We start from the raw sequence: 25,058 nt of genomic DNA, 5'->3' as shown, positions 1-25,058 counted from the left end.
GACTGTCATTATTCGAAATAACATTATTTTATTTATAGAGATATCAATAGATATATATATAACAATTCAATTGACTCGATATTTTTTAATTTACTCTTGTATACTTTCTCTCACTTCAAATGACCTTTACTTTTTGCCCACATTTATAATCAAACAGCTACAATTATGTAACCTCATCACAACTTATTGATCGAGCTATAGTCAAAGTATCAAAACTATTCTTTTAGTAGTTCATAGCTTTATCATTATTAATTAATGTCTTTAATTGACGTCATAACATCAATGAATATTTTGCTAACGCCTGCCTTTCCTGATCTCATCTTGAAAAGGTAGAAGCAGCAATGAGATATTTCATAAGAAACGAAATTAAGCTTGAAGATATAAATAAGATTTATAATAAATTAATGGTTATATTATTCAAAACAGTTTTAAAATGAAGGTAGAATATCACTATATCGATAGGTTTTCTGGTAAGACACTCTTCGGTTTTATTCTCATTGAAGCTAACAAAATCCTGCTGGCCTCCCTTTAATAATGCCTAAAACTACTGCTGCATGTTTAATTATTGGTGATGAGGTACTAAATGGTAAGATACAAGATGCTAATTCACCTTTCTTTGCAAAATATTGTTATAATTTGGGTATTGAATTGAAGGAAATTGTTACAGTTGGAGATGAAGAGGAACAAATTATAAATAGTATAAAGAGGCTTTCTAAGAAATATGATTTTATAGCTACTACAGGTGGAATTGGACCTACTCATGATGATATAACTTACGAATGTATTGCAAAAGCTTTCGGATTAGATTGTATTCTTGATGAAGAATGTAAAGCTAGAATGCAAATTAAATCGAACCCAGAGGCAAGGTTAGATAGTGAGGCCTTGAAAGATTACTATAGAATGGCTACCCTACCGACTGGATCAAATGTGAAGAGTTATTATCTTGTTGATGATCTATGGGTCCCTATTTGTTCAATTAACAATAATATTTTTATTTTCCCAGGTATTCCTCAGTTATTTCAGAAATTACTGGATTCATTTGTTGATGTGATTAAAGATATCTATAATATTAAAGATCAAAGCCATGAATATATGCGTTATTTCGTTAAAACTACTTTATCAGAATCCCAAATTTCACAATACTTAAGAAATTTACAAACAGAGGCTTCTTGTGTATCTGATGAAATTAAAATTGGATCCTATCCACATTTTGGTTTAGGGTTTAATACTGTTAGCATATTTGGAACAAAAGATAATTCCGAATATTTAAATAAAATAAAAATTAGAACGATAGAAAAGCTTAATGGTGAAGAACTATCTGCTGAGTATGAAGAGCAAATATCCAACCGCATATAGTAAGTTGAAACATCAGTCGTAGCTCCTACACTGGTGGATATTTTGTATAATTTATAATTGTATATATATATATATCCAATTGTTCAAAAAAAATCACTCTTATTAATATACATATTATTATATTATCTATCTACTTAAAATTATTGTTAAAGCACAGCTTTTATATTGCATCCTAATCCTCTTCATCTTCATCATCGGTATCAACTGGCTTAGGAGTACCCTTTGGTGATGACAACCATTCGATATAACGCAGACGACGACGTTCAACTTGGGCCTTCTTTTCATTTCTGGTCAATCTCTTCTTTCTTTGTTTAACCTTGATATTTGCTGGAGAATCATCATCATCAACAGATGAAGCAACTTTGCTAGCAATACCGACAGCATCTGGATTACCACCATCTTCGAATCTTGATTGATCGATTTCTTTAATACCCTTCTGAGTCATTTCACCATTTTCAACAATCCATTGCTCAGGACATAGGGCACCAACAAATTCATTGTTATGCGAAATCATGACAACACCACCAGTCCATTCACGAATGGCCATAGCCAATGCACCTAAAGAGTCTCTATCCAAATAATTGGTAGGTTCGTCTAAAACTAATAAATGAGGATTATTCCACATTGCACCGGCAATGACAACCTTAACCAATTGACCACCTGATAAAGAACCTAATGGTGTGTGGTTTGCAATTTCAGCATCCAACCCAACATCTTCAAAATGCTTAGTAATAACAGATGGTACCAATTCACGGTAACCTAAACCTTCTCTAGAAGCTTCGTGATCATCAAACTTTTGAACCAATTTCTCAAAACCGTGTTCTACCAAAACGTCCTTTGGAACCCAAGAGTTATATTTTGGCTTCCAGTATTTCCATTTAACTTCGTATTGGAAAGATTTTTTCAACTTTTGTCTACCGACAATTGCTTCAATTGCTCTCTTACCTCTACCATCATTGATATCAATTTCCTTTAACATCATTTCCTTTTCTCCCTCAGAAATCTTTCTGGATTCCTTCAACAAAACTTCACGGTCATCACCAAATTGATAACGCCATTGTAAGTATTGGTTTGCAGTCTTTTCTTTATGTTCATTAACATGTTGCAAGGCATGTTGAGCGATGTAACCAATACGTAAATTAGGATGCTTTTCAACTTTACCTTCTTTTGGAACTAATTCACCTGTCAATAATTTGATTAAAGTCGATTTACCAGCACCATTTGGACCAAGAATAGCCACACGTGAAGATAAAGATAAAGCACAAGAGGCATTTCTCAATTGTGGTTTTTCGGCACCTGGGTAAGTGAAGGTAACATTGCTCATCTTAGCAACCGCTCTAGTGTTAGACTTAACACCAGTTAAAATACCTGGCGGTGGGAAATGCATTTGAGCATTAGAATCAGTTAATGTATAGTAAGCTTTTGCTTCCGGTTTTTGTTCGACAAAATCTGCCAAATTACCCTTGTAGTATATTAACTTTTTGTTTTCATAGTGAATAATATCGGTACAAACAGCATCCAAAAATCCAGAGTCATGTGAAACAATCAAGGAAGTGATGTTGGTGTGTTCCAATAAATATTCTTCCAACCACTTGACATTTCTGACATCCAAATGGTTAGTAGGTTCATCCAGCAATAAGATATCAGCCTTTTGCAACATAGCTCTAGCAAGTTCTAACTTCATTTTCCAACCACCAGATAATGAACCGACAGTTTGAGCCCTTCTTTCTTCATCGAATCCAACGGATTCTAAAGCCTCAGCAATTTCATCACGGGAAGTGCTTTGTAATTGTTCATCTAAAGCGATAAATGAAACCAAGTCTAGATCACCTTCTTCACCTTGAAGTTTGTGTTCGACAAAACAAGTTCTTAAAGTATCTTTATCTGGGAAGCCTTCTAATTGGCCATTAGCAATGGATCTCATTAAAGTAGATTTACCGGCACCATTTCTACCACATAAACCATAACGGTGACCCTTCAATAGACGTAAGTTTGTCTTATTCAATAACATTCTAGAACCATACGCTAAAGAAAAGTCGGTATTAACAATTTCAATACCTTCGTCTTCATCAGCTGCAACCTTTTCTTGATGGAACAAAGCTCTAAAATCATGGATAAATGTACTTTGAACAAATTCACTGTTTGAATCACCAAATAAGTTGATTAAATATTCTTCTAATTTCTTCCAGTCGTTAACATTTGCATTGTAAGTTAAGTATTCGGATAGATAATCAGTAACATTTTCATCTTTTAATAGAGCTTCGACAGTGGAGCCTTTTTCGATTGGTGCATTCTTAATGTGTTTCAACAGAAATTCTTTGCCGAAGTCAGAAGATAATCTTCCTGGGAAACCCTCGGTATCTGTAACTTCACCATCTTCATTGTTCAAGACTTTCAAAGCTTTGCTAGCCAAGTCACGAACTTCTGGTAAAGATGCAGTTTCGACAACTTTCTGCACACCTGGTAATAATAGAGGAATAAAACTTTCGATTTCAAAACGGTTATTAACCAATCTTGTTAAATTTTCGATGACAATAACAGTTTGTCTTAATTGTTCTTGAGAAGAGGATGATAGATTCAAAGATCTGTTTAAAATAGGAACCAATAAAGACAAAGAAGGTTCGGTGACTTCGGCAACAAATGTCACACTTGACAATGATTTAACAGATGCTGGAACTTTTTGTGGATCTTGTAAAGTGTCTACAATCAGTGGGAAACGGGTAGCCAAATCCAAATTATCTAAGATGGAGACGAAGTCTAGCATAGTAGTTTTAGCTTGCTTGGCCAATTCTGGTTTGAAATCGGTAGCGACATCGGTTAAAACAGGGATAGTTTGCTTGAATTTCAATTCCAATAAATCGTTTGGAGAATCTTCTCTTATTCTATCAACGACAGATAATGCACCTAATTTAGATTGCCATTTAGCACCGGATTCCAAATAGTCCAAAATTTTTGGTAAGACAGTTGGAGCCAATGATTCTACTGGGAAGGCGTTTATCAATGCATCGGTAGCATGCTGACCTGCACGTTTGACGGTATTTTCTTTATCAGCGTATGAATCCAATGTGTATTCGAATAGAGGTAATAGATTAGCTTCTTCTGGAGCTTTATTAGAGTATTTTTCAGCTAATTTTGAAATCAAAATCATTGCAGATTCTCTAACTAGAGCAGTATTTTTTGGTTTAGCGAATCTAGATAAAACTTCAGGGATTTTCCAATCTTGGATGCTTTTACTGCAAACTGTAGGGTCGTTGAATTTTTCCATGACTGCTTCGATTTGTTTCTTACATTCTGAGATTGATTCACAAGAAGGTAATTTTGCCAAATCTTCAGAGACGGGACTCATTTCTAATTTTGACATCATATCTACTAGAGAAGTTAAAGAGGTAGTAGAAGCAGATGGAGTTGGTGTACCACTATTATCTGGAGTGACAGCAGATTGCTGGTATCTCTGATTGCCTGCATTATAGTTTTGATAATTTCCTTGATAGTTTTGGTAATTACCTTGGTAATTTTGAAAATTCCCATTATTGTAAGAGCTACCTTGATTCCAACTACGTTGTTGCTGTTGGGACTGTTGTTGGTTGCCGTTGTAACTACGCTGTTGTTGGTAACTGCTATTTTTCTTAAAATAGCCACCAAATGGCGATGCAACTAAATTTGGGTCTGCAACTTGTTGACCCAAAAACTCATCTAAACTCTGTTTCTGTTTTGGAGGCATCGTGTACAGTATTTAAAATATTGCAACAGTTCAGTCGATATTATCTCTATTGGCACTTCTACTCTTATGTTAAAGCAAAAGCAAGAATAAAAAATAAAAATAAAACAAAAAAAACGTTAATCAGTCTTTCTTATCTGGATGAAGATAACAATATATCAGGCCTGATGAGGTTGGAATTCAAATAAGTAGAGTAAATGAAATGATATAGAATTAATGATAAATCTTACCTTTAAAATCATTCGATGAGCTTTAAAAGTGAAAAATTTTACTAAAACTTTCTTTTTTTTGCTTTGCTCATCTCTCACTCTCTCTCTCTCTCTCTCTCTCTTTGCTGTATTTTCCGAAACGCACAAATCAAAAATAGAGAGAGAAGTATTAAGCCTGAAGTCATTGGGACTTTTGTAGCGGGAATGGGGTGTCGGACTGGGACTGGGACTGGGACTGTGAATGCGAATGAGAATGAGAATCCGGATGGGAAGGAAAAAGGACAATAGCCGAAAAACGTGAGATGTGGTGTTACCCGGGCACAGTGCGGTTGTTCACGGCACGTGATACGCACGTGGTAGGTTGAACAAAACAAAAATAAAAACTGAAATGACGTTCGGCTGGAATGGAATTAGGGGACTGGGATTGTAAGTAGACACAAAATCAAATTTAATTGAATTGAATTGATGACACAAAATCAGAAAAATAATAATAATAATTATAATAATAATAATTTAGTATATAAAGAAAGGCAGAGAGATGTATCAGAGATATCAATAATATTCATATTTCTTCTCATCGGTTTTCCTTTCTCTTTGCTTTGTAAGTGTGTTATTTGTTTAGATTTTTCTGTTCCCACTGACATCAACAACACATGACGATGTAAAAGCAATGTCCTTTTGTTTGCATAGCATACTAATCTGATCTGCTCTTCTCTGCTCTGCTCATGTCAATCAGACCCGAGTAACGGGCCCCCTCTGTATTAGCACTGCAGTTGCAAATATCTTTTTATATAATTCTAAATAGATTGCATGTTGTCGTCGTTATTCACATCTCGTTCTCCTAGAAAACGTGACATGACTTCACATGAAAATTTGCTCTGTACTATTTTTATTTTCGAGAGAAATGGAAATAGTACAGCATTACCATTACCATTGGAATAGCTCGAACATAGTTAGTTCATTCCTTCTTATTTAGTTTTTATCTGTACTGGGACTTTTTGGTGTTGTGGATGAAACAAACGCGATATGAAAAAAGAATAAAATAAATCGCGTAAAAGAAAAATAAACAATAATAATACGAACAGAACAGGACACTACTAATTTTAATTCGAATATTAATATATACAAAGAGAAAGATTTATTCAAGAAAATAAATTTAACTTATTGATTACTTGATTTATTTTTTTTTTGATCAGTTATAACTTGTTTACTATCATTGATATTCAATTGTTTTAGATTTGGATTTAGATTTAGATTTGGATGGAAACGATTTATTAATGCTACATTAATAACTCGAACGTTAATATTTTTATACTGTTTGTTTGTCTTTTTCCTCACAATTCTACCAATACCCAAAGACAATAAATATATTGGCATTTAAATACAACCACATATCTTTTTCTATATTAATGGATTAAACTAAAACAAAATAAAACAATTGGAAGAGAAATATATTTGTGTACTTATTTATTTATTAATTCATTCATTCATTCGTTCGTTCATTCATCAAAAATGGAAAAAATAAGTCGGATGAATCTAAAGATCATATATGACCTCGATAATAATACCAATAATACTTATTTGGCTTTATCAAAGAAAAAAGCTCCAATTAGAATCCTAAAAGTTCCACAATCCTCTACAGATCAAACTTCAGATACAATCCCAAAGTTCGGTATCACTTATTTATCTAAAGTACTGGATGTCATTCTGGAAAGCTCGCCGGAACTCATTGATCAGGATACCCTAGGTGATATTATTGATTACAATTTATACTATAAAGATTTTTATGAAAAGAGTGAACCTTTTGTAAGTATTGGATTACTCTCAAAACTACAAAAAAAAATTGCAAAAGGTATAAAGGTCGAAAATAATGAACCTATCGATGATTTGATTGTTATGGGGAAAATCGTTGTGAACACTTCAAATATATTCCAAAAGAAATCAACCGATAACTCTCCATCGTTTGATACTCTATTATTAAAGCTAAGACTTTCAAAAGTTACAATATCAAAACTAAGCAAAAAGACTTCGCCACCTGTTAGGCAGGCGCTTAAAGACATATCCCATCAAAATAATAAAACAAGTTCAACACAAATGTCAAGCTTGGCAAATTCGCAACCTTCAATACCTGTAAAGTCAATACCCGCAAAGAGGCAGACAAATCCAATGCCAGCTCCAAAGGCTAAAAGAACTCAGTCTTTACCAATATGGGGTCCAAAGAATAACCAAAACATTATAGATCTACCAACTAATTCAGTGGCCCATAAAATTTACTTGGCTGATAGAAAAAAGTCAGAGAACTTAAAATCATCACAAAAAAAAATCCGTTCCAATAGTAGATCCAATATTTCATCAAATAGTTCATCTGGTAATTTATCCGAAGATTCGGTAAGTAAAAGATTCGAATTTATGTTAAACAAGAAGAAAGATTCCTCTCAAACTAAAAAAACTAAGACTAACTTCATTCAACCAAACTCAGTTAAATTCAATCCAACCAAAAAATCTGTAGATTCAAATAATCAGATCAAATCAGGAATTGCCAGTGACTCAAATAAAATTGAAAAAACGAATACAAAAAGTATTGAGACTGACTTGTATTTACTGAATAATACAATCGATAGTTTACATGGTCCAATTGTTGATAATGTTGATAATAATTTAAATGGCAAGGAAATTGAAACCTTTCAGAAATTCACTAAAACAGAATCAGGGAAAGGTTACAAAACTGATGTACCTTTGTATATTAGTTCTTCAGAAGTAAATGGAGGTGGTAAAGCTGTGAATTCCAATTTTTTTGATTATTTTAATTTTATGGACCTATTGGATATAGATGAGTTGAATCCACTGCCCTCGAAAGAGCTTGACCATATTCCAACACCAAAAGATGGTCTCCAGGAGCAAATTACAGTACATGTGGATTCTAATGAATGTCCAGCAAGAAAAAGCAACCCACTAGAAAAAGAGGTATTGACCAGTGATTTGGATAGAACTTCTCCAATTGACACATTGTCAATGCCTTTGATGGAATTGGATCAGAAAGCTAACTCCCATATTGAAACATCGTGTAAAGATCAACTAAGAAGAATTCCAATTCTTACTCCAAAATCTAATGAGAAAAGTACACTGGATTTAGATTTCTTCGATAAAGAGAATATAATCAAAAAATCAAACGATCCAACATCCATAGTACTAAACTCTTCGATTTCACCTGGACATATTGGAGAATATTATATGGACTCCAATGACGTTTTCGTGGACAAAAGAACAGATATCTGTTCAAACATGCCCTCTTCGCCTGTAAATATGTCTAACTTCAGGACAAACGACGAAGATGGAAGTAATGAACAAAAAGATGATGATGAATTCTCGACTATTGATCAAAAAAATGATGTATTTTCATCTTTTGTAAAAAATCGTCAATTTTCAAATGAGAATAGTGATTCTACTCCATTAACTAGATACGGTGGTCAATCGAGTGATCCAAGTAAGCCATTTGCATAAGGTCATTTCTCTTTAAAGTTCATAGATTAGCATTTATAAAGCATTTTAAATAATATTAGCATTTACAATTATGAGAATATTTGTAGTATTTTGAACTATCCATTAATAATTAGGAAAGTAATCTAAATTGACTTAGAATGTCAAGACTGATTAATTGAAGTGAAAAATATGAACTTCATATTTTTTTTTTCATTCTACATAAAATGTTACTATGGAAATCAATAAACGTGGGATTCTTAATTAATTGTTAATACTATTACATAATTTTTTTGGTACCTTCAAAAATTTCATACGACAATGTAGACAACTTTCTTCTGATAATAGTACCATTGCTTAAGAATGTTCTTATAATGCTTGCGTATTCAGTACTATCATTAGTGATATTCTCAAAAGCACTTAATAAAGCTGGTGTGTTCATTTCCAATTCTATTTCGTGAGTAGTTTCAGTTTCCTTGTTTTTACTCCCTAACTTGTTATTTATGACTTTTGTTATATCTATTCTTGTGCATGAATCGTTATGGATATAACTTATACGTTCTTTAGATCTTTCATTTATAGGTGATTGGTCTTTATATTTCTCAGGAGGTTCATTTTCTGGGACCGGAAGTTCCAGATTTATCGATATTTTAACATCATAACTATCCTTTGGAGAATATAGCATTAATTGGGAAATGTGTCTCTTTTCTATAAATTGGCCAATACGACCAGTTTTCATATCTGTACTCATTCTTAAAAATCTTGGTCTTTGAGATGCAACACCGACACGATAGAGAGAGTCTGTAGTGTGTGATTCAATAATGTTGAATTTCCCTCTGTTTTCATTTAATTCACTAATACCTTGGACATATTTTATCAATTCTTTGAATAAAACTTCATCTACATTTGGTACCATATGTGCATCTAATTCTGTATAGACAGCTTGTGATGATATTGGTGGATTGACACGATCTGGACCTTTGGCATCTATTATAAGTCCAAATTTCATTTCCATTTCTATAAAAGTCCGTAATTCTGGAGGAATCGAAAAAATTGTAGCGTAAGCCCAATCCTGAACAGATTTAGTCAAATCATCATCTGGTATAAAGTTTAAGAATGATTGATCTATTTTAAAGTCCTTTGTGTCGATACTTTGTAGAGCTTTTACTGTAGGTTTCCATTTTTGGGCCCAGATTGGTGTGTTTTTATATTTATTTGGTTTCGAAGTAGCTGCTATTTCATTTAGTAAACTTAGTTCCTTCTTAATATTATTTCTTTTTGATTTGGAAGTCACTTTTTCTTCAAATATATTATTAACCTCGGATTCCTTCTCATTCTTATTGTCATTGGTATCGATTGGCTGTTTTTCCTCCTCTATTTTTTCTTCTTTAGGTTTTTCAACAGGGATATCCTTCGTTTGATTACTTTGATCTTCTTTGGTTTCCTTTGTTACTTCTTCTACTGGCTGAGATGGTATTTCTTTCTTAACTTCCACCACAGGCACAGTCTCTTGTTGAGTCTTTGCTGGTGCAGGTGAAGTTGGTGTAGTTGTTCTTGACTTTGGTCTTGGCTTGGGTTTAGATTGTTTTGGAGTAACTGCTTTAGGTTTAGGTCTTTCAACGAAATTTGTATCTTGTTTGTCATAATCGAAAGCCATACCTGAATCAAAGTTAATTTCTCCCACTTCATCATCAGTATCGGTTTCTGAATCATTGTTAATCATTGAAGAAATTGAAGTCACTGAAGAGGTAGACTTCACAACTGGTTGTTGAGGTTGAGGTTGAACAATTACTTCCTGTGGGATAATTACATTTGATATCGGATTTGAAGACTGTACGGTATTATTATTTTGAAGTCTTTCATTTTCAACAGATTGACTAATTTTCTGTAATTTTAAATTATCATTCTCATCATGATTCACTAAATCATCCAGAGATAAAGCTCTCTTTGTACTAGTTGGTTTTGCTTGCACCTCAGCGTTTTCTGAACTCATCAAAAATTAAAAAAAATAATAGTTAACAAAAATGAAGATAAACTTAAAAGTATACACTATGCTTCAAGAAAAATATAAAATTTTCTTATCTTTTTAAAATTAATCCCTCTGACTCCACTGGTATTAGACCACTCTTTAGCTTCACAATGGAAAAATTACGGAAAGAAAATTTTCTAAAACCTGACAAAATTAAGCTAACCTGCAAATGAATCAATTATAGCCCCTATAATGTCTATCAAAACTCTATATCAGACTGAAACTTCAACAAGATCTTTTGCATGTTTAAACATCAGTTCAATAACTTTTAAAACCTTTAATACTTTTATAATTTCTGCATGGAGCCGTCATCGTTAGACCTGCCGTTCACAATGACTGATATTTTTCAAAGATATTGCAACAAGACACAGCAATTGACGATGCAATGACTATAAAGATGTATGAATTGTCTATATGATTATGTATGATGGATCGAACCAGAGAATTGTAGATGAACAATTATATAAAACCTGTAGATAGATAATTAAATGGATGGGGGGATAAAAGATAAAAATAAAAGAGAAATAAAAAAAATGTTGATAAAAATAAACCCAGTGACAATAGAAGAGAATTAAAAGACCCTAATAATTTAAATGATGACATGAAAGTAATGTAACGTAATGTAGAAAATATATATGACAGAGATGGAACGACGTTGTCCACAATGCTTTATTCAATGGAAAGAAAGAAAAATAGCACAACAACCATGGTTTCCCGAATGGTTTAAAATATGTGAAAGAATTGAACTCTTGGATAAATCGAACAGTTCAATTAGTTTCTGGTCCTGAAGGATTGAAACTTTGTGAAGTATAAGGATTAAATTTAGGCTGGCCCATGCTTGAATCAGGCGATAATTGGTTTATGTTGTTGTTATTAAACATCATGAAATCCAACTGTTCGCAAGCCAGAAGTTCTTGTGTAGATAATAGTGATCTTGGGCAATATATCAAATCATCTTCAAAAGATCTACTAAGATCGTTTTTATTTCTTATTGAGTCTAACTCGATGTTGATATTGGCACCAGGACGATGATGTTGTGAATTGGCAACCGTTGGAGAACCTCCTTGAGTTGGGAATAGATTATGAGTTAAAGCTCCAATGGGAGGAGGAGACTGGGGTAGCTGTGGGTTAACGTTGAACATGCCATTGATACTAGGATGGATAGGGGTTAATTTACCGTTGGAAGGAGGTAAAGACATTATCTTAGCGGTAGGGTTTCTATTGTTATTAATATGGCTATTATTTTGTGCTGTATTTGCTGGAGTAGAAACAGAAGCAGGTTTAAAATTATATGCCATCATCATATTTGCATTTGATTAATTCGGATTTGATTTGAAGGTGGTCGACGTTTGTATATTCTTGTTGTTATTGTTTAGTATTTCCAAAGGTAACAAAACGAAACAAAACAGAACAATACAATACAATACAAAAAAAAAAATTTAAAATGAAATTAAGGTGGTATTGGGTGAGACAAGTAGAATTCCAATTAGATGTACGTTTCTAAGGTGAAGGGGTTGTAAAACATTCACTCTAATCACAAGGCAAGGTCTTTATAGAAAGAAAGAAAAAAAATATAATCAAGATATCTAGGAAATCGCAAACGTTTAACTCCAAGGGAGAGTTGACTACCCTATATATAAAATATTAAAGATACGAATGATATATGTATTCTTGACGTATTTGATTAATGAATGGGTTAGTTGTTGGGAACAAACAGTACTTCCAACATAAACTCCCCATCTAAGGAATAGTATTGAATAGTTTGGGAACAAGGGGGTTGAGCTGGACTTAGCAGCAACAGTAGATATATTAAGATAGAGGGTTTTCGATTCCAGATAAGTTGAACCTCAACTGGTCTTAAAAAGAAATTAAAGAACTGGAGTAGAAAAACAATTTATCGAAAACTGAGCCAGCCCAGAAGGTAGAGAGAGACGTTGTTGTTGTTGTTGTTGTTGATATTTCAGCTGGTAAAAGATAAATAAAAGCAGTTTGGGTGAACCAACAAAAAAAAAAAGCAACAAATTTCCTCAACCTGTCGTAGCGTACGTTGCTCGTTGTCATTGATCTCTGTCATTTTGCTATGAAACAAGCACTTGAAAGAACTTCAATTTTTCTTTATACCTGGTAGTTATTCATGTAAATACCTCAGTCATCCTGATCACTTGCCATTCTAATTATAAACTGTTGGTTTAGTTTTATTATAAACTATGGTATTTTTTATGAGTTTGTTCTGTAAGCTGTAACTAGTAGAGTCGAACTCTCTCTCTATGTATGTACTTCTTGGTTTAGAGTAAAGTCACGTGACTAGAACAGAATTTCCATTTTCCCCTTGTCTTTCTCTAAATTGGCACATGCAGATGTGTGGCTGGAACACATGACTGGTTATTATGCTAGCGCCATGTATTGTATCTGCCATTTTCTCGTGTTCTTCTCCATGGCCCAACGTCCTACGTGCTATTCTCTTAGCTCCTTCCTTCCAACTTCAGCATTACTCTACTTGGTCAGTTCTCCCATCATACGAAAATGTAATCTGACCTGCTTCTGTCACTCACGCATATCTCAGTTCCAGTCCCAGTTCCAGTTCCAGATTAGTACATGGTGAGATCAGGTGACTATATTTCATTAAAAGGACATAGTATTATTTCCGTGGGAAAACAGAATATATATGCATACATGTGCATACATGTGCATACATATACATACATATACATACATATACCTGCTTATACATACACATCCTTGCATGCACTTATAAATATACATCGATATTTTAAAAATCGCTTGATAACTACAGGATGGCAGTATATCTAAGATGAACTATACTTGCCATTAATCCAGTCAAGTAAGGACACATGGGCGTACTGAAATGAACTATTACAAAATGTGCAGACAGTTAATTAAGCATATGAAAACGTTAAATCATGTAAAAGATGCTCTTTTTTGTTGATATTCATGACCTTCTCCCACGGAATTAGCTGGGTATTTTGTTTCACCATGATTTCATTAATCTTACTCTAAATTCTACTATTTTTATACTTGCATTGTTGAAAGAAAAAAACTTACATACATCAGATCACTCTCAAACTAGTAGAGTCAGTAACTTAAAAATTATTATATTATTATTTAGAATCTATTATATTAATGGAAATTATATAACCATTACGCATAGCAACAATGTCACTAAATGTATGATATTATTTATTATAATCACTAACTAATCTTGATATTATTAGTGTTATTGTTATTGTTATTGTAATTGTTATAATTACGTGAATGAAGTAGTAGTAAACTTGTCGTCAACCGTACTTGTAGTAATGGCGAAGCCTGCACCAGGACCTAATCACTCTATTAAACCATATATTTCTTGAAACAAAATATCTTTAAAAAAACTTCCTTCTTATGCATGTATATAAATTTTAGAATCTCTTTTATTTTGCAATAATGGCTAAAATCAGAAGAAAATTAAAGTAAAATAAAAACCAATGCAATGTAACCATATCCCCTCAGCTCCTTTTCACCTTTACGTTCATGTTAGCATGTATTGAACGCTCAATCTAGAATCTTGACCAGGTGTAAATGGAGGTGTTGGTGGACCTTGTAGGGTTCTTAACTCACCAAATTGTTGTTTCATAGATGGGATACTATACATATTATTTGGATTCATATTACTCTCTTGAAGATATCTTGACATGGTATTATTATTCGATATAGGTTGGTGCATCTGCATGTATTGAGCTTGTTGTGCTTGTGGCAATGGTACTGGAGCTACACTTGCACTTGGTGTAGGTAGCATAGTTAGACCTTGTTCCATATATGGTCTTGGTAATTGAGACATATTATGGTAATAAGCGGGTGTTGGTACAGGTGAGACCCCTTGATAGCTATAAACTGGTTTATTAAATTGGATTGTGGAAGGGGTTGGTTGATATACTGGTTGAACTGCTACAGGTACTTGTGCAGGCACTGGTACTGGCATTGGCATTGGCAACGTTCTTGATTGTATATCATGATATGTTAAATTAGCCGGTAGGGTTGGTGATGGTGGTAACATCATATGAGAATGATGTAATGGTGTGTGTGATATTATAGTACCATTTGGATTAACCATAGTTTGTGCATTAGAGCTATTAACAGCACTGATTTTTGTTCTTTTAACAATAGCGGGATGGATTCCATGAACAGATTCAATATGTTGCTTTAAATTATCTATTCTTGAAAAAAATTTTAAACAAACATGACATTGGAAAGGCTTTTCACCGGTATGCTTTCTTCTATGTCTCACTAAATTTTCTGATCTTGTGAATTCCATAGAGCAACCTTTGAAACCTTTACAAATGTATCTTTTTTTCAACTTCTTAGCTGGAGCATTACCAGTAATATTTTTTGATCTTTTTGCGCTAATTACGGGCATCTTGTATGTAGTTTATGTATTATAATTGTTGATCTAAGTCTTTAGGTTTAAACTTGTTGACTTAACTTAAATAGTTAATAGTATAAATGAATTAAAAAATAGTTAGGCTATTAGATAATGATGTAAAACTATTGAGTCTTTGGTATATTAAGCCAAGATTAAATAAAAAAAAATAAAAAAGTTTAGGAACCAAGGTTGTATTAAGGACACATTTTAGAACTTAGACTTTTCAAATAAATGAATCCTGACTTATATATATATATGTATATGTAATTATATTGATTTAGATATAGACAAATTTAAACTAATTTTGCCAAGTGAGAAAAAGAGTAGTTAAGATTTTTTATTTACTTCGATTCGACTGAATCCACCCACTTACTCGGTAAAATGACGTTACATAAGACACCAATCCTGCTAATACCCGTACCAATCAATCGATCGATAGTGGAAATAAACAGTTATAAGCCAATTTTTTTTATTTATAATATAAATTCCTTCATAATATCTTTACAGGTTTTTAAAAACCTCTATAATACCAACGATGTCTCAAAAGACCAAGCCGAACCCAACCGAATAGAGGTTCAAGAATAAGACATGTACAAATTAACAGGAATAGCATAACAGTACGTTACATTACATTGCATTACACTGCAACACAATACAATACCACATATTCGCAGCAGTGTCGAGGGGAGGGGGAGGGGGTATATTTGGATCATGAAGGTGGTGCCGTCGTAATTGGAAATACAATGATATCAGAAAATTATCGTGTACAACAGCCAAGAACAAAAGAACTATTGAATTTTAAACAAAAATTTTTCTTGAAAAAAAAAGAAATAGAAATAGATATAGATATAGCTAAAAACAGGATTTAAAATGTTAAGTAAAACAGCTAATTCATTATAAAAACCTTGTGCTTCCTTCTTGTGTAATCCACCACCATGAATCGAAAGAAATAAGGAATACTGCCTTTTCATAATGAATTCTCAGAAATTGCAATAGAAGGTACAAGATAATTGTGTATTGTACACATAAATACTAAAGTATGAAATATTTAATATCTAAAATCTAATATTATCATTAATGGCTGAAATCATTGTAGTATTAATAATAATAATAATAATAATAATAATAATAATTCAAACAACACACAATTTACAGAGAAACTACTGTACAGATTTCTAAACAAGCTACTGGATCTACTATGGTTCACCATCAGTGAAAAGGCAAAGCTTGAATTTTGAGTTTGCTCAGAAAGAAAATGTGTTGGCTGTTTTTTTAAGTTTGAAAAGCTTTGATATTTTCTTCTCAGTATGTCCTTCGGTATCCGCAATGTAAAACTTGACAAAATTAAGAAACTCTACCAAAACTGGGTATACAAGCAGGATTTTATTTTTGTGTAAAAGAAGAAACAAATATATTTCCAAAAAGAAAACCGCAAAAAGAAATAGGTGAAAACCTATCCGCAGGTGTAACTCTTAGACGAGACTATTGCCGGGAGAGACTTGTCTATTCACGGAACACGGAACCGCTGGAAAAAAAAGATTTTCTCTTTTTGATTATATTTATTTTAAGACTTTTGTACACTGCTTTCTCTGGTCGTTCTTTAGAATTTTACGCAAAAATGAAACACTAGGCGGAGCCTTCCGTCGACGGTTTGTTTGGTCAGAAACAAACAGAGGTCTGCCTAGAGATATACAACAAGAAAATGCTCCTGCTGGGCAGGGCCGAGACTTCTTCCCTCCTGGATGTATCCGAGACCTCGGATCCTTGTTCGGGTCATGAAACTATCAGACGGAAATGTCATTCCGAGTTTCCGTTTCGCTATTTCTTCCTCAGGCTTGTTCAAATGGTGAATAACCTATCATTCACTAATTTCTCAATCCAACATATTTCTTTCTCTATTTTTGTTGCTTCTCTTGTGCATCTGGGTCTGAGATCTACTTCCGGGAAAAATGTTTGGCCACTTTTCATTTACCTACAGCTGTTCTATTCATACAAAAACAAAGTACCGTACGTAGGTCCTAACCAGAATAATAATAATTACTGAAAATGAAATTTAAATTCAAATTGAGAAATTGAACAACGAAAAATGATTTAGTACGAGAAATTGGTATATTCCACGGAACTACGTTTTCCAACCTCCCCCCTGCTTCCTCTTAGCAATCAACAAAGTACATCATTGCGCATTTTTAAGCTGTCGATTTCTTTTTTTTCTTCAATGAAAATATTGCAAAAGTAAAAGACGGATGTCTATCTCCTTCCCGAACTGCTGTTCCTCAGGAGCCTTCCCTCCCTTCCTCTCCCCTTCTTGTTACGTCACTTACCAAATTACCCTTCCAATACAATACATCATCTCTCATTTGATCTATTATTTGCAACTGAAATAACCTGTTATATTCCTCTTCCTCTACCTCTTCGTAGATTGATTGACTAATCGATCAATCGACTACAAGTAGAATTCCTTGACCTTATTGATTAAATGTATGCCTACTCTTTTGCTCGTTCTCTAAGCCTTCTTTGCTCGTACTACCTTCGCAGCAAATTGTAGCAGCGCTAACGCACCCTACCTAACGCCATTCTGTATGTTTTACCACTACCCTTTCGAATCACCTTACAAATACCATTACGAATAACATTGCGAATAACATCACCACTACAATCAAAAAAAAAAAGTGATGAAAAAAACCTCTTGGCACTGGGTGACGTGGCTGCTATAGTGAAGTAAAATCATACGCACACTTCATTTTCTTCTTGCTTTTCTCCGGTATTCCTCTAAATCTTTCTTTTTATGTATTTTGGGTAAGCCTCTCCCCTCCGCCCCCTGTTCTGCAGGGAGTTTGCAGTCCAGCACATCTGCTCCTCTGGATGGGTAACCCTACTTTTGACTGACACCCGTCCGATGGGTTGTTCCCGCTCACCATCTCTGCCCAGGTCTTACAGGCAACAGGAGATAAATAGATATACCTTTCCATTTCGGTTCCATTTTATATTTTGTTGGTAAAAATAGGAAGCCCTATGCTGTCTCGGAAATGTATTTTCCGATAATTCTAAAAGCTTCCGTCCTGTAGGAGTCTCCTTTCGGAATTAAAATAGCAAGATCTCTTTCTATTTAGGATTTTGGATTGTTTAAAATGGGAAAGTTCACATTATTAATTACCATACGATATATTGTTTTACCATTCATTATGTTATACCAGTAGGTTACTGAAGTCAAATTACTGGTAACTCTTTTTATTGTCTTGCTCTAGGACTATGTTGGAAAAGTTCTACCAATTTGTTCTGCCCCTCTCGAACTACTTATGGTAATGAAAAGCTCTATTTAAGTATTACTTGCTAAGCTTGTGTAGCACGATTTAATACAATACAAGAATATGAATTAATTTGAATTTAATTTATTTTATTTTACTTTAATTAATTAATCTAATTTAAATTGAATTATATGTTGTTCCTCTTTCGGGTTCCTGGGATTACTTACGGGACCCTACGGGTGCCAAGACGGAACAACTATAGTGAGAATGCCAAGAAAAACGCTTATTCAATCTTGAAATAGAAAATATATAAATTTTTATGATTGAAGTGAAAGTTAGATAACAGATCTCCTCGAATCTTTCAACAATTGATTATTCTTGGATTATTTAATTACGTGGATACAATGATGATAACAAAAAATATAAACGATTTTTTCAATAAATTGTATTACTAATAGACTAAATGATGATGGCGTATTTCTGAATTAGAAGGAAATGTTCAGCAACTAGTAGACCTTATCCTCAGCGGATTAAAAAGCAATCGGTTTCTTTCTTTTTGTTTTTAAGTTGATGATTACGTATATATAAATTAATTAATTCACCTAAAAATTAGCTTTAATAAGAAATAACAGATTATTCCCTTTATATCATAGGTACACAGATCAATCACACATGTCAATTGATATATGTATTAATAGTATTATATCATTTACGTAGTATAAAAAGTTTATTCGTATAAATGGTATCATATTCATTTGCTGATAGCCACTGCAACTGCTTGGAAATCGTCGTGGGAAATGGAAACACTGATTTCAGTAATTTTAGCCACTTCAGCAGCTTTCTTGGCATCGCCATGTAATCTAACTTTTGGACCTTCTCCTTGTCCACGTAAGATTTCAATTTCCTTCAGTGGTGCGCCGCCTCCTTGAGATTTAGTTCCCAAACTCTTGAAAACGGCTTCCTTGGCAGACCATGTTCCGGTAAATGAACTTTGAACACTAGCTTGCTTACGACAATATTCAATTTCTGATTCTGTAAAGTTACGTTCGATAAAAGTCTCGTTTTCAATATTTATGGCACTGATTAATTCAACGTCGACGCCAACATTTTGTTTTCCCTCTTTGGAACCACTCATAACATTTTCTACCAATTTGTTGATAACTCTACCAGTTTCGTGATCCTTCTTATTTATATAACTATGATCATCTTGAATTTCTTTCTGTTTAAAGATTAATTCACCGGTCTTGGAACATTTACTAGCACGAGCTAATGGATCCAAATAAACTGGTTGTTCTAGTTCATCTGCATATGGTGGATGTTCTTTACTCATGAATAATCTGTTATGGATCATACCATCGTGGAAAAACTTGGAAGCAGATCTTTCTCTGCATAAAACTCTTGATTTATAATTGTTGTACATTTCCTCAGATATAGCACCATACAAGTAATCTGGATGAACCACAATAGCTTGACCACCTTTTTGACCGAAACCAAATGATGTGACAGAGACAGCTTTGATACCACTTGTCTTCAAAGATTTAGATGGGAATAAGACATAGTCAAATTCTTCCAATACCTTATCAATATTATCAGCATTACGGTTACCTGGAACAATACCAGTATTTAAAATTTGTAAAGCACCATTCAACATCCAAGCACCAGCGGCACCTTTTGGATGACCAGTCAAATACTTTTGGAAAACACCTATCACTGGATTACCTTCAGATCTTCCCAAATGTTTCATCATTTTGTTAATTGTAGCAGATTCGTTCTTATCATTGGCCTTAGTTGAGGTACCATGGAAGGAGGCAACATCTAAGTCATCAATTGTCAAACCAAAGGCGGCTAAAGCACCTCTTAATGGAGCAATACGTGGATCATGTTTGAAGAATTCATTACCCCATTGAGATTGAGCAGATTTGATTTGTCTACTAGCTTCACGCTTAATTTCTTCAGTACGTTCGGAAATGAAATCATGACGTTCTTCAGCTGAAATTTCTTCAGCTTCATACTTCAACATATCAATTTCAGTTTCAATCCATTCCTTAATTTGGGACTCACGCAACTTGAATTGACGTTTTCTGTATTTGATATCCATAATAGGAGATTTAAATTTCAAAGAACCGTGATATTCTCTGGCAGTAGTCAAAATACCTTTACCTGGAGCTGGGACAGATCTACCGATCTTATCAGTAGCAGTAGCACTCATTGCAACAATACCATAAATTGGAACACCCATTTTCAAAGCTAAGTCAGCTTGCATAATGATTTGAATACCGGCACCTTGTGCTTCCATGAAACCGTTACGAGATGTAGTGGTAGGTCTAGACATTTCAGCTGGGGTACGGCCATGTTCAAATTCTTCTAAAGTGTTGGAGGTAGCCTTCATGTTACCGAATTCATAAGATCCTTCTTCTTGGAAATCATCATAACCACCAACAATACAGATCTTAGCTTCACCACCTAAAATAGTTTCAACACCGATATCAACAGATTCAACGGCAGTGGCACAAGCACCGACAGGTGTCTTGATAGGACCGGAAGATGAGATCATCAACATATTAACCCAAGCAGACATGGTATTAATGAAGGATTCTTGTAAAATGTCGTTTTGGACTGGAATATCTTTGTAACGATCTTTGAACATACCACGCAGAGCAGAAACACCACCCATACCAGAACCAGAACAGTTACCAACTTCAGAAACGTGGACATATTTGTACATTTCATATGGATCAGTAATACCAGAGGCGATGAATGCTTCAGCAACGGAGACTAAGACATACAAAGTCAATGGATCAACTTGGTTAATAGTATCTTCGCTGATACCATATGTTTTGGCATTCCAACCAGATGGAACTTGACCAGCAACCAAACGGTCAAATCTCAATGCCTTTGGTATGTATAAGGTAGCACCCTTCAATAATTTAACGGAATATTCACCGGTTTCAGCAATTTCAAATACATCAACCTTGTCACCATGTTCGTGTTTAAACTGTTCGGCAGTTTCCTTGGATGCTTCAAATGGTTCCAAGTCTTCTTGAACAACAACTTCTTGGATCATTTGTTTCTTCTCTGGGTTATAGCCGTTAAACAACTCAGGTTCGATTAATCTTATACCAGCATGTTCCAAAATGTGACTTTCGAATTTTGGCTTAACATCCTTATCATCAATAGGTTCATTGGTTTTGGCGTCTACCCAACCAGTGTATGGTCTACCTTTCAAGTTACCGTTATGGTATTTAATTAAACCCATAATCCAGGCCATTTCAATACAACCTTCCAAGGAAAATTCACCATTTGCTTCCATTTCCCATCTGGTTCTTGAAGAACCCCATGGACCAACTTCAGCAAAACCAGTAACAACAATGACTCTTTCCAAATCTAACAAACCTTCCAATTCAGATGAAGAAATCTTCTTAACTTCTTCGTATGTTTTTAATTCAGGGAAATTCATTTGAATGTTAGCCCTTGGTTGAATTTCTACTTTAGCGTATGCAGCATCGGCATTATCACCACTAACAACCTTGTGTTCCAAAGCAGTTTCAATGGAAACAGCTTTTCTGACTTCTGAGGTTTCAGTTAAATCACTACGTAACTTAGCGGTGAATTCCTTCAAATTAGTCAAGAATTGCAAACCACCGTTCAAATCAGCAACGACAGGTGATTTTTGGCACAATTGAACAACTTCTGGGATTAATAGACCTAATAAGTTAAAGGCCATTTCCTTTTGAGAAAATGTACGGACACCCATTTTTTCAATACCTTCAGCAATAATGTTGTTAGCGCTCATTAAACCAGTACCTCTGGTCCAACCAATAATAGCACCACAAATAGTCAATTGATCTGACCAGGATTCTGAGTGCCATCTATTAAATAAGGTTTCCAAAGATAATTTAGATTCAGAGTATAAACCATCCCCACCAAAAGTACCGTGGTTAGGAGATAATGGTAAAATAACTTGAGCTGGTCTGGTTTCAATACCTCTAGAAGATTTTTGCTTCTTAACACATCCCATCAATCTCAAGATATTGGTTAACATAATTCTGTGAGCGAATTCTGATTTGGAGTCAATGTTATCTAATTCAATACCATTTTCTGGGATGGCAGCAAATGGGATAATAGCATCCAAATCCCAGCCTAAACCACCATTCTTTTCATCATCGTAAATGTAATCAATCAAAGCTTCGACATCTTGTTTAGAACCTTGATTAAATGGAACGACTAATAAGGTAGAAGATTTAGCACCATATTTGGCATAAATAGATTGATAGTAGTCTGTGACTTTCTTTGAGAAACGGGAAGTAGTTACTATAACATTAGCACCACCTTGTAATAAACCTTGCAAAACCTCAGCACCAATGGAACCTTGACCAGCACCAGTAATTAAAACATATTTGTCTTTAAAAGTGACACCATTAATGGATGCTCTTTCTAAACCATCTAAGAACATTGTTGTTAATTGACGATCATACTTCCAGTCACCACTTGGTAATTTCTTTTTCAAATGTAAGAATGGAACAGTGTCTCTTGGAATAGTTGAGGAAACGGTATTTGAAATAGTCGACTTGTTTGGTAATGAAGCAACTTCTTTGGTTGAATCTTTATCTAGATCATCATCGATGACACCGGCTAATTGGGTGGTTTGGGAAGAATCGATTTCATCAGAATTCTTCAAGAACTTCATTAATTCACCATATAACTTTTCAAATTCAGAGACGGTCAAGCTAGAAATATCTTGTTGAGAAGCCTGAGCACTGATAGCCTTGTAGACACGAGTTAAATCGTCCTTAATAGTTGGTTGAGGTTCCTTAGTTAATGGACCACCGATAGCCATTTCTTGTACATATTGAGACAATTTTCTGACTTTTTCTCTTGGTTCTTCAGAGTAAACGATATTACCATTCTTATCAATAACAGTCTTTGGACCAGTTGGTTTAGAAATATCTTTATAGACAGGATCCATATCAATAACTTGTTTACAGTTTTCAATCAATTGTTCACCCAAGGTCTTCGCCATTTGAAAGTTTTCACCTTTTGAAACGTCGGTGTTACCAACGTGATATTCCATGAATTTGATTAAAGTTTCATTTGATCTGTTCATGATATTGATAGCCTCTGTGACAACTTCCCTGTCAACATTTTTCAATACACCATGGATAATTTCAAAGTATAAAGAAAGCAATGATTGTCTTGCCCAATTCCAAGAAGAATCGAAAATTCTAGCCTTCTTTCTAGAGAAAGAAGTAGCAATACCGTTGACGAAGAATTCACCTAATTCGGCATTCAAATAATCCAATTGGACTTGTAATTGAGTGGCAGTATCTTTTTCTTTCAAGAATTTTCTTTCGCCACTATCTAGATCCATCTTCAAATAACGAGCTAGAACTTGCAATTGTTGACGAGCCAAAACCTTTTGATCTTTAGTTAATTCATCAAAAGCAGCAGCATCGATAGTAGCAGTGGCACCAGCAGCAGCAGCGCCAGAAGATCCACTTGATGATGAAGATAAGTCGACACCATATATGGAAGCATATTTTTGAGTCATTGAATCAAGGAAAGCCTTAGCATCGTTTTCTGAACCTAAACGAGAGGCTGGTTCATTGGCTAAAGCAACTAATAAGACAGAATCTTGTCTGTTAGAAGGTAAACCCCAACGAGTTTGTAAGTATTTTCTAGCAACAGTGATGGTGAACCCACCAGGCATTTTGGAAGACATTAATCTTGAGATCAAAGAATTTGATTGTTTACCTAATGAACCAGAGAAAGTATCTTGGAAAGTTTCTGCCAATTCATCTAATGGAGTTTCTTCTGGTTTTTCTGGAGTATTACCAAATTCTTTGCCTAAATCACCCAAGATTTCATTTTGTACAGTAGACTTACCACCGACCAAATCTTTAATAGTTTTTGACATTGGAATAGCATCCAAAGGCTTCTTCAATTTATGAGCAACCAAGACTTGTAATAACAAAGCAGCCTTAACAGGTTCATCTGACATTTCAGCAACTGGACCAGAGGCAGCAGCAACTGGAGCGGCAGCAGCAACAGGAGCAGATGGTGCTGCTGCTGGAGCGGCAGCTTCGTTTGGAGTACTTTCAGAAGAAGCATTGCCAGTAGCAGCAGCGGCAGCCAATTCTGATGGATCAGGGGTATAGTAGATTTCTCTGGCATCCTTACCATAGCATAAAACTTGTCTTTGTAAAGATAAAGCAGCGTCATAAGATTCATATTTGTTTTTAATGGTTCTTTGAGCCATACCAGCTAAAGTTGGTGAAGGACCAATTTCCACAACTCTTTCAGTTTTGAAATCTTTCAAGAAGACATCTTGAGTTTCGATCCATCTGACAGGAGAAGCAAATTGATAAGCCAATAACTCAGTCAATAAGACATGAGCTAATTCTTGTTCCACTTCAGGTTTCATTACCATTTCAAACAATTGACTCGAAAGTAATATAGGTTATCCTAGGCAAGCTAATTGACCTTTTAAGACTATACAGAATAAGCAATACAATAAATAACAAAGCAAGATACCAATCAAACGAATACTTCCCCAAGTACATATATATATATATCCATATATAAGAGGAGGTATACATATGGATACAAC

The 25,058-nt window shown here is 34.3% G+C and overlaps 7 protein-coding genes across 7 annotated transcripts; 2 read left to right on the top strand and 5 right to left on the bottom strand.

Annotated features, from left to right (window-relative positions):
• Positions 1-534: 534 nt before the first annotated feature.
• FPY1 (flavin adenine dinucleotide pyrophosphatase) lies at positions 535-1,356 on the top strand (the record flags this gene model as incomplete). The annotated part of the gene is made up of 1 exon (XM_001647192.1): positions 535-1,356. The coding sequence occupies one exon, from the start codon at positions 535-537 to the stop codon at positions 1,354-1,356; it is 822 nt and encodes a 273-aa protein (XP_001647242.1).
• Positions 1,357-1,528: 172 nt separating this feature from the next.
• Positions 1,529-5,077, bottom strand: NEW1 (New1p; the record flags this gene model as incomplete). Its single annotated transcript, XM_001647191.1, has 1 exon — positions 1,529-5,077. The coding sequence occupies one exon, from the start codon at positions 5,075-5,077 to the stop codon at positions 1,529-1,531; it is 3,549 nt and encodes a 1,182-aa protein (XP_001647241.1).
• Positions 5,078-6,795: 1,718 nt separating this feature from the next.
• Positions 6,796-8,784, top strand: SPT21 (Spt21p; the record flags this gene model as incomplete). The annotated part of the gene is made up of 1 exon (XM_001647190.1): positions 6,796-8,784. The coding sequence occupies one exon, from the start codon at positions 6,796-6,798 to the stop codon at positions 8,782-8,784; it is 1,989 nt and encodes a 662-aa protein (XP_001647240.1).
• Positions 8,785-9,040: 256 nt separating this feature from the next.
• Positions 9,041-10,753, bottom strand: CET1 (polynucleotide 5'-phosphatase; the record flags this gene model as incomplete). Its single annotated transcript, XM_001647189.1, has 1 exon — positions 9,041-10,753. One exon carries the CDS (start codon positions 10,751-10,753, stop codon positions 9,041-9,043), a length of 1,713 nt encoding a protein of 570 aa, XP_001647239.1.
• Positions 10,754-11,556: 803 nt separating this feature from the next.
• Kpol_1002p26 (uncharacterized protein) lies at positions 11,557-12,093 on the bottom strand (the record flags this gene model as incomplete). The annotated part of the gene is made up of 1 exon (XM_001647188.1): positions 11,557-12,093. The coding sequence occupies one exon, from the start codon at positions 12,091-12,093 to the stop codon at positions 11,557-11,559; it is 537 nt and encodes a 178-aa protein (XP_001647238.1).
• A 2,222-nt stretch (positions 12,094-14,315) lies between these two features.
• On the bottom strand, positions 14,316-15,200 carry Kpol_1002p25 (C2H2-type zinc finger protein; the record flags this gene model as incomplete). The annotated part of the gene is made up of 1 exon (XM_001647187.1): positions 14,316-15,200. The coding sequence occupies one exon, from the start codon at positions 15,198-15,200 to the stop codon at positions 14,316-14,318; it is 885 nt and encodes a 294-aa protein (XP_001647237.1).
• A 4,002-nt stretch (positions 15,201-19,202) lies between these two features.
• On the bottom strand, positions 19,203-24,878 carry FAS2 (trifunctional fatty acid synthase subunit FAS2; the record flags this gene model as incomplete). The annotated part of the gene is made up of 1 exon (XM_001647186.1): positions 19,203-24,878. One exon carries the CDS (start codon positions 24,876-24,878, stop codon positions 19,203-19,205), a length of 5,676 nt encoding a protein of 1,891 aa, XP_001647236.1.
• Positions 24,879-25,058: the final 180 nt, after the last annotated feature.

Source organism: Vanderwaltozyma polyspora, genomic scaffold (assembly GCF_000150035.1).
Source record: "Vanderwaltozyma polyspora DSM 70294 KpolScaffold1002 genomic scaffold, whole genome shotgun sequence".
NCBI classification, from domain to species: Eukaryota; Fungi; Ascomycota; class Saccharomycetes; order Saccharomycetales; family Saccharomycetaceae; genus Vanderwaltozyma; species Vanderwaltozyma polyspora.
This window is presented reverse-complemented; position numbering and strand designations above follow the sequence as displayed.